The 9,218-nt window shown below is 39.9% G+C and overlaps 2 protein-coding genes across 2 annotated transcripts in view; one reads left to right on the top strand and one right to left on the bottom strand.

Annotated features, from left to right (window-relative positions):
- Positions 1 to 43: 43 nt before the first annotated feature.
- On the bottom strand, positions 44 to 2,428 carry nop16 (NOP16 nucleolar protein homolog (yeast)). Its single transcript, XM_014004070.1, has 5 exons — positions 2,266 to 2,428; positions 1,162 to 1,270; positions 857 to 914; positions 640 to 746; positions 44 to 388 (listed from the first exon to the last, which is right to left on the bottom strand). Exons 1-5 carry the CDS (start codon positions 2,355 to 2,357, stop codon positions 245 to 247), a joined length of 510 nt encoding a protein of 169 aa, XP_013859524.1. The 5' UTR covers positions 2,358 to 2,428; the 3' UTR covers positions 44 to 244.
- A 1,754-nt stretch (positions 2,429 to 4,182) lies between these two features.
- Positions 4,183 to 9,218, top strand: part of grk6 (G protein-coupled receptor kinase 6) — a gene marked incomplete in the record, with an annotated part of 25,537 nt that continues 20,501 nt past the window's right edge. Inside the window, 1 exon segment of the mRNA XM_014004067.1 lies at positions 4,183 to 4,537. Coding sequence (XP_013859521.1) covers positions 4,486 to 4,537 — 52 coding nt within the window.

Below are 9,218 nucleotides of genomic sequence, written 5' to 3'. Positions count from 1 at the left end.
GATTAAAACAAGTTTCAAAATAAAAGCAGAAGGTTGAAGCTCCTGAATTTATATAAACATTTTATTAAAACTGGATGTAATCAAGTTGTTTGTCTGCAGGTTGTTGATAAATCCGGTCCAGATGGGGGTCAAAAGCTTCGTTAGTTTTAAACATCCTTTGTCCACAAACTGGACCTCTGTCAGTCTGAAAGTCCAGAACTCCAGAATCAAGATACCCAGTCCAGACCAGGGGGGTCCGACCCGCCTACTGGGCCATGGGTTCTGGAGCTGAGAGCGAGCTCATGAAGGCCTGGTAGTGCTGTGGGTGGCAGCGCTGGTACTCGTTGATCTTCCTGCGGATCTGTTTGGGCGTGTCTTGGTAGTAGTTCTTCTCGTCTCGAGCCATGGCCTGCAGCAGAACGACACGTCAAATCAGCTCAACGGGTCCGTGTGCGGGCCCTGCACCCCTCACAGACCGCCTGTCYGGGGGCCATAAACCCACATAGACTATAAGGGAGTCCAACTCTACGACCCTCTTCACTTGTTGAGGTTAATGTTTAGTTGATTAAAAGAAAAAAACCTTTAAAATCAAGACTTGGAGCTGTTCAAAACTTCAGCTTCACGTGTTGAACTCATTAAACATCTAAATGTTGGGTTTACCTTGTAGTCATCCTTGTGTTCTCGGACCATGTGTTGGACGTACTGGATCAGGTCCGAGGACAGAGTCTTACAGTCCTTCTCCGGCAGACTGGCCTCCTCCTGCAGCTCTGCACACAGTCAAACTGTTTTCAGATTTCTCTAGATTTTATTGTTAAAATGTTCACTTTAAATACTTTAAAAGTTTAACTGACTAATTCATCGGTGAACAAATACTCACTTTTCAGAACATAGGGTTTGGTGGTGATGTGTTTAGGTTCTTTGCGGTGTCCAGGAAGCTGCAGGTAAACAACAAGTCAGCATTGAGGTGTAAACAGGAGAGAATCAGTGATTATTAAAGTGATAAAATATTTAAAAGCAGCTGAAGATCRGACAAGTTTTACGTTATCAGCTGCAGTTCATCACCGCTGACACTCCGATGCCTCCTGCTGGATTAAATCTGAACTGCAGGACCTCATCAGAACCTCTCAGCTGGGTTTGGGCTCAGGATAATTCCTGAACCTGACCTTCTCAGGAATCACTCACCGTCTTTTTCTTTACGGGCATCGTTCGGTTCGGGTCGAAGGACAGACCCATGTCCAGCAGGTTTCTGGACGTGGACTTGCTGTCGTCCCAGGCGTTTCGGATCTGTGCACTGACAGAAAAGAAAATCTTACATACAAATCTTGGAAAGTGGTGACAAGAAAAATGCAGACCAAGAAAAATCGTCCTGAGCTGGAACAAAAACAGTAAACTATCAAAAAAAAAAAAAAAAATCAGTGAGTTTATACAGCAGCTGTCAAAATATAACCTACAGCTAATTACAGAGAAAAACAATGAATATTTTAATTATACTCTGAGTAATCAAAAACTCCAGGTACCACAATATTAGCATGTAAGCTAACCTACTGAAACATTAGATACCAGCTTGATTTTAGCATGTTAGCTAACCTAATTATAACAGTTTGATATTAGCATGTTAGCTAACCTAATTATACACTGGAAAGCAGCTTAATACTAGCATGTTAGCTAACCTACTTAAATATTAAATAGCAACTTGATTTTAGCATGTTAGCTAACCTAAATAACAGCTTGATATTAGCATGTTAGCTAACCTAAATAAACACAGGAAACCAGTCAGATTTAGCCCATTAGCTAACCCAAATAAACTTTAGACAAAAGCTGGCATTAACATATTAACTTACATAATTAAACACTAGAAACCAGCATGACATTAGCCTGTTATCTCACCTAAGTAAACACTAGACACCAGCTTGATATTAGCATGTTAGCTAACCTAATTAYTGGAAACCAGCTTGATAGTAGTATGTTAGCTGACCCACTTAAACATTAAATACCAGCTTGATTTTAGCATGTTAGCTCACCTAAGTAAACACAGGAAACCAGTCTGATTAAGCCCATTAGCTAACCCAAATAAACATTAAACACAAGCTGACATTAGCATGTTAGCTTACACAATTAAACACTAGATATCAGCTTGATATTTGTCTGTTACCTAACCTAATCAAACACAGGAAACCTGTATCTCAAATAGTCTCAGATATTAGCTAGTTGTTGTGCTAACACCAGGCTAACATTGCTAGCAAACAGAACCAGACATTCTAACGAGCCGCAGCGGTCCAGACTCACTTTTCGATTCTGGGTTTTCTCTTTTTTAATAACTTCTTCTTCAGCTTCTTCCGGTTCTTGTTGTAGTCGAACTTATTTCTCGTTTTCGGCATTTTGAAATGCTCCTTTCCACGCTGGGCTACACGGGAAAGTCAACGTGCAGCGGAAGCAAACAGGAAGCACCGTGCACGTGCTGTGCGTGGCTCAGTGACGTGCCCGTAGAAGCCACGCCCCATTGATTTTGTTTCCAATTTACTTTTTGTGATTAAAACTTACAATATTCAGCGTTTGGATGGATTCTAACATTTGGTATTCTCTGTAGTGAAAAATAAGTATYAAAGCTTTTTAAAGTGACTTTAACAAAATGAATTTAATGTATTTGATAATATTTTTATGACAGATATGTGTTTGTTCGTCTTTAATATTTAATTAAAACTTATTCTGATAGAGCTTGATGTGAAGCTGGATGGAAGCTGCACCACATCTGCAGCTGCTGGTTTTATCCTCTAGATGTCAGGCTGAGTAAAAAAAAAGTTTTTCCTGTTTTCAGAGTCAGGATTCACATGAAATATCCCATTATAGTTTTCTTTCTTCCTTTTTGTGCACATTTTGAATATGTACCAAAGTGACTTGTTAATAATCTATTTTATTTTTTGGTAATTTGGTTTAACTCAAAACATTAAATGACCCAAGAGACAAAAATCAGTCCTGCTGATCGATAACTTTTTACTCTCTTCCTGGTGTGTGAGATGTTATCATCAGTGTATGCCATATGACATAACAGTAAATGCATCCTTAATGCACCTTTAATGCACTGTGGTGCTGATTTTATTGATCCGGGCAGGGAAATCCACTTCCTGCAGGAAGACACATGAGCCTCAACAAACAGAAATTTATTGACGTCTTGCTTTGAATCCAAACCGAGACACCAGCACTTCCACACGATGATTTCAAACCAGTTTGTTCCCAAGTTTTTGTTTTAACTCATTTCTGTGGCTTGGGTTGTTTGGGGGAAAATTAAAGATGGCTTCCACAGTTAATTGACGTTAAAAATGTCTGCCTTAGCTAAAACAAAAATGTCTATAACTCTATGATTATCAGCTCTATTGGGCTAAAATTTTGTTGTGGTAGTAGCTGATAGTTGTCCAACTTTTTTTGATTCAACTGAATTCAAGATGGCCGCCACAGAAAATCAACTTGAGCAAACACAAAAATATGTCGGTTTTACAAATATTAAGCTAAAATTTGACGTGACAGTAGCTGACAGCCAACGTATTGTGAAGGCTAATCAAAATTTCAAGATGGTCGCCCAACGTAATTCAAATATGGCCATCATATTTAGATATCGAGCTAAAATTTGGTGTGGTGGTAGAGAGCTGACCAACTTTATAGATTCAACATAAGTTGGCCACTATGGAGAGCCATTTTATTCAAAATAAATAAATAAATAAATAAGTGTCCCTGTGAAATAAAACAAAATCATTATAATTAAAATACATTTTTAGCATGTCTTAATATTTATTTTATTTTTTTATAATATACAATTATGTATTTGTTTATTTCATTTTGAATGAAACGGCTCTCTATATGCCGCCATAGTTAATCAACTTGAGAAAATTAAAAAAACAGCCAAAATAATTCCTATTTTATAAATATTGAGCTAAAATTTGGTGTCATAGTAGTTGAGAGCCATCCCAAATCCAACACTAACTGAATGCTACATGCAAATAAAAAATTCAAGATGACTGTCAAACATATCTCAGTCATTTTTTAGGGCCTTTTGAACTAAAATTCACTGTGGTAGTAGCTGAAAGTAGTTGCTAATGTTTTTAAATAATTTAAATTCAAGATGGCCGCCAAAGCTAACGAAAATGTATTGGACAAATTTTAAATAAAAATTATCTTCGGTCTGTTAGAGCTTAACATTTGTGTTGAAATCATGTGTAAAATTTAATTTGTATTAGTTTTTGCGTTTTCTGAGGCGACCATTAAAAAAAAGCAACATTTAAAAATACAACCGAGTGAGCATCTTCGTTTTTCCGTCGTCTCTGACAGCAGCTTCAGGACGGAGGGAGGGAGGAGGGCGAGCTCGGAGCCTTCAGTTCTTCCTCCGTGACTGGGCGGACCGGGCGGACGGTGTTTAGGGAACCGAAGCTACCGGGGAGCCGGGAGGGGGGAAGCGGCGGGCGGACCACCAGGAGCACCGGGCGCTGCCGCTGCTGTGACCCCGCGCGGCTCGACATGGAGCTGGAGAACATCGTGGCCAACACGGTGCTGCTGAAAGCACGGGAAGGTAAGGGACGGGTTTGACAGCACCGGTCCAAAGAGGGGTCCCCGGGTCTACCGATGCGCTTCCTGTCGGCTCCTCTCACWTTTATTTACTTATTGTGAGGAGGAAAACAGGAAGCCGGCGATAAACACGTAATAAAGCAGATATTTTGATTAAAGAATAAAAACACCGGAAGAGGCTGCAGCGCTGCACTTTTCATCTAAAGTTTGCGAAACAGGATGTTGAGGCAGAGCAGCTGTCTGTTTTATGTAAGGCAGCTCCGGTTCATTTGAAACAGGGCTTTTGTTCGTTTGTGTTAGCAAAATATCTCCTAAAACACAGGGTGGATTTTGATGAAACTCCCGGAACATAATCTCTGGATTATCACCTACAGCTGATAAAGGTTTGGAGTCAACTCGATTTGAGATGACGGCCACAGAGAAGGGATTTTAGCCAACACAACAATGGGTGTAATTCGGTCAGTTTTGCAGATATGGAGCTGAAATTTGAAATGGTAGTAGCTGAGACTGACCCTCAACTTGTTCTCCGAGCGCWGAGTGATTGCGCGAGATTTGCTTCTGAAGCTTCGCCTTAAACTACAGGAGTCCGCTGCGTTTTTCTGTTAACAAAATATCTCACGAACTACTGGGTGATTTTTAATGAAACTTTCAGGAAACATTCATTAGATGCAGAACTATAGCTGTTTAAATTTTGGAGTCAATTTGATTTCAAATAACTTCCACAGCCTTCAAAACTTAAATAACAATAACATGGTATAACTGAGTCAGTTTTGCAGATATAGAGCTAAAGTTTGGTGTGGTAGTAGCCGAGAGTCATCTCTAACACATAATCTGAGTTCTGCTAATTACACCAAATCTGTGCTTAAAACTTTAGCAATAACTGTTAGGGGTTAAACGTGTGTGTGTTAGCAAAATATCTCAGGAAGTACTTAATGCATTTTACTGAAACATTCAGGAAACAATCAATAGATACATATCTACAACTGATTAAATTTTAGAGTCAATCCAACATAAACTGTCCTCTACAGCCTACACAATGTACAGCCTACACAATGTACATAACACAGAACATGCTATGACAGTCAGTTTTGCAGATATGGAGCTAAAGTTTGGTGTGGAAGTAGCTGAGTCGTCCACAACAGAAACTCTGAGTGCTGTGACATGAAATTGTTTCATTTTGACCAAACGTCGTAATTTCTTAGCATAATAAGTGTAAATCTCTGGCCTGAACGGTGGCGGGCGACATGCATTCCTCTCCCTGTGTGGAGGCTGGAGGAGCGATCATCACCTGAGGGCTCTCTGTTGTTCAGGAGACAAAGCTTGTTCATATAATCCTGAAACCTTCTGCAGGGGGTGTTCTGATCTGGCTCTGCAGAGGACCAGGAACTTCTCATAGACACTGGATCTGTCAGCCCAGGATGGCAGGCTGTGACCTTTGACCTCGTTCAGAAGTGATGTCATCGATTAAGAAATATATGAAACGGTTTCAATTGGACACGTTTTACACGAAAATCAGTTCTGCCTAAAACCGACAAATCTGGACGATTTAAATGTTTGAACAGAGCCTAAACAACTGAAAGACAGATTAAAAACTCTTAATACCGTTTAATAAACTCCTAATACAGTTTAATAAACTCTTAATACAGTTTAATAAACTCTTAATACAGTTTAATAAACTTTTAATACAGTTTAATAAACTCTTAATACAGTTTAATAAACTCTTTAAAAAAGTTTAATAAACTCTTAAAAAAGTTTAATAAACTCTTAATTCAGTTTAATAAACTTTTAATATAGTTTAATAAACTCAGTCCATCACAGAGACACTTTCAGGAAGTCCTTTGTGGACATCACGCCTGTCAATCATCAGTCCAATCCAAGATGGCTGCCACAGACAGCTCGTACAAACGGATGTCGTGTTATTTGTAGTTATACTGAGTTTTATTGTAACTCAGCGTCAGCGGGTGACAAGCATTCCTCTTTTAGTTGTTTATTTTTTCAGCCAGACTTTATTTGTTGTTTTTCTGCGAGGTCCAATATTCTGCAGAACAAGGAAGAAGCAGAAATAAAACAAACGAGACTCGAATGCATCGGCTCGTAAATGCAAATAAAATGCAAACTTCAGGAKCCGGACCGAAGTCTCGTCTTCTTCATCCTGATGATGATGTTTAAATAAACCATCTGACGAGTCGACGCTCCTCTCAGGTCACCTGACATCCACAGCGAGTCCTTTTAACAAAAATTAAATTAATACTGAAAGTTTGTTGCCTCCAAAGCAAAAACGGCAAAATGTAAACATGCAAACATCAACATAAAAACATGTTTATTCATAAAAAAACGCTGAGTCACACTGTCGTTTTCCTGTTGATAGTTTCTCTTTTATATTTTTTACAGTCTAACTGTTTCTGCGTACTTTGTGTTGTTTTAGTCATTCTTAAATTAAAACGTTCGGCTCATTCAGCAGACGGCTGCTGTGAGTTTTGGTTTCTGTAACTTTTATACTTTTTAAAAATATTTTACTTTTTCATAAATATTTCCCCATTAAAATACATTAAAATACCTTCAAATATCTTCACTTTTTAATAAAGTTTTCCTTTTAAGAATTTTATACCAGCTGGTGTTAGCTCCACCCATCCATCCACCCATCCATCCACTTATTCCTCCATCCATCCATCCCTCCCTCATCCATCCATCCATCCCTCCCTCATCCATCCATCCATCCCTCCATCATCCATCCACCCATCCATCCATTTATTCCTCCATCCATCCATCCCTCCCTCATCCATCCATCCATCCCTCCCTCATCCATCCATCCATCCATCCATCATCCATCCACCCATCCATCCATTTATTCCTCCATCCATCCATCCCTCCCTCATCCATCCATCCATCCCTCCCTCATCCATCCATCCATCCATCCATCATCCATCCACCCATCCATCCATTTATTCCTCCATCCATCCATCCCTCCCTCATCCATCCATCCATCCCTCCCTCATCCATCCATCCCTCAATCCATCCATCATCCATCCCTCCCTCCCTCCCTCCATCCATCCTTCCATCCCTCCATCCATCCATCATCCATCCACCCATCCATCCACCCATCCATCCATCCATCCATCCATCCCTCCCTCCCTCCATCCATCCTTCCATCCCTCCATCCATCCATCATCCATCCACCCATCCATCCATTTATCCCTCCATCCATCCATCCCTCCCTCATTCATTCATCCATCCACCCATCCATCCCTCCCTCCCTCCATCCATCCTTCCATCCCTCCATCCATCCATCATCCATCCACCCATCCATCCATCCATTTATCCCTCCATCCATCCATCCCTCCCTCATCCATCCATCCATTTGTCCCTCCATCCATCCATCTATCCATCCCTCCCTCATCCATCCCTCCCTCCCTCCATCCATCCATCCCTCCCTCATTCATCCATCCCTCCCTCCATCCCTCCATCCATCATCTATCCATCCTTCCATCCATCCATCCCTCCCTTATCCATCCATCCATCCACCCATCCATCCATCCTTCCATCCATCCATCATCCATCCACCCATCCATCCATCCCTCCCTCCCTCCATCCATCTATCCCTCCCTCATTCATCCATCCATCCATCCATCCATCCCTCCATCATCCATCCACCCACCCATCCATCCCTCCCTCCATCCATCCATCCCTCCATCCATCCTTCCATCCCTCCCTTATTCATCCATCCATCCTTCCATCCCTCCATCCATTCATCCATCCATCCATCCATCCATCCCTCCATGCATTCATTAAAAAATGTTTAAAGCTGTTAGCTACTGTTTGTTATATTTGTGCAAATACTGTCTTTGAAATGTTTTTTAATTGAAGCTTTTGTCTACTTTTTTAGCTTTTTACTTTATTGCAATTTTTTAGTTTTTAGCTACAGCTTTTACATTTTTAGTTTTTAGCTAAAGTTGTTACCGTTTTGATGACGTAATAAGAGTTTAAAAACAGAAAGCAGCGAAAAACATAACAGTGGAAAAAATCGGAGTTCATCCAAACCTGCAGGATGAGTTGTGTTTTTAGACCAAATATAGTTGTAGTTTGTCATTTATCATTTAGTGGAGAGTCAGAGCTTCCTGTTTTACTGTTTGTCTCCATTTACATGATTACCCTCAATGCTCATGGATCGTCCATCAGTCCTTATATCTTATGATCTTATCGCCTGTTTCCTGCTCGTTTCTATGATACTAATAGATTTTTACTCCAACAGGAAGCCGCCTCCGAGGATTTCAATAACAAATCCTGTAACGTGTGGAGGATTTTATGAAATTATGTGACATTGATTTAAAAAATAAATTATCTGCGTGCAGCAATGATAATAACAAATTAACAAACTTTCAAGGAGGAACTACCTGGTCACAGTTTAAACTAAAATCTATCATTTTGCGGTACAATCTCCAAAAATCCTGAAATTTCACCTCAGTTTCTTGTAAAAACCATTAAAGTTCTGAAACCAGCTGTTCAGTCTGAGGAAGTCCAGCTTTCTGTAATCCAAAATGTTTACTGTTTTAAATGGCAGAAATTTACTACATTTTTAATGTCTTTGACTATTTTTATTGAATCTTTTTTTTTTTGTATCTTTGCAACATTTCGGTGCAGCTCTTGTTATCTACAGTCAAATACTCATATATATGATTATATATATA

Source organism: Austrofundulus limnaeus, unplaced genomic scaffold (genome assembly GCF_001266775.1).
Source record: "Austrofundulus limnaeus strain Quisiro unplaced genomic scaffold, Austrofundulus_limnaeus-1.0 Scaffold21, whole genome shotgun sequence".
Taxonomy (NCBI): Eukaryota; Metazoa; Chordata; class Actinopteri; order Cyprinodontiformes; family Rivulidae; genus Austrofundulus; species Austrofundulus limnaeus.
Note: the sequence above shows the minus strand (reverse complement) of the source record. Positions and strands in the feature narration are given on the sequence as shown.

What these genes read in the sequence shown, in the direction of transcription:
- nop16 (XM_014004070.1), bottom strand. Translation starts at nt 2,357, where the DNA reads ATGCCGAAAACGAGAAATAAGTTCGACTACAACAAGAACCGGAAGAAG. An exon ending in TGCCCGTAAAGAAAAAGACG is followed by an intron (nt 915 to 1,161) that starts GTGAGTGATTCC and finishes GTTTACCTGCAG; the next exon opens with CTTCCTGGACACCGCAAAGA. An exon ending in AACACAAGGATGACTACAAG is followed by an intron (nt 389 to 639) that starts GTAAACCCAACA and finishes GTTCTGCTGCAG; the next exon opens with GCCATGGCTCGAGACGAGAA.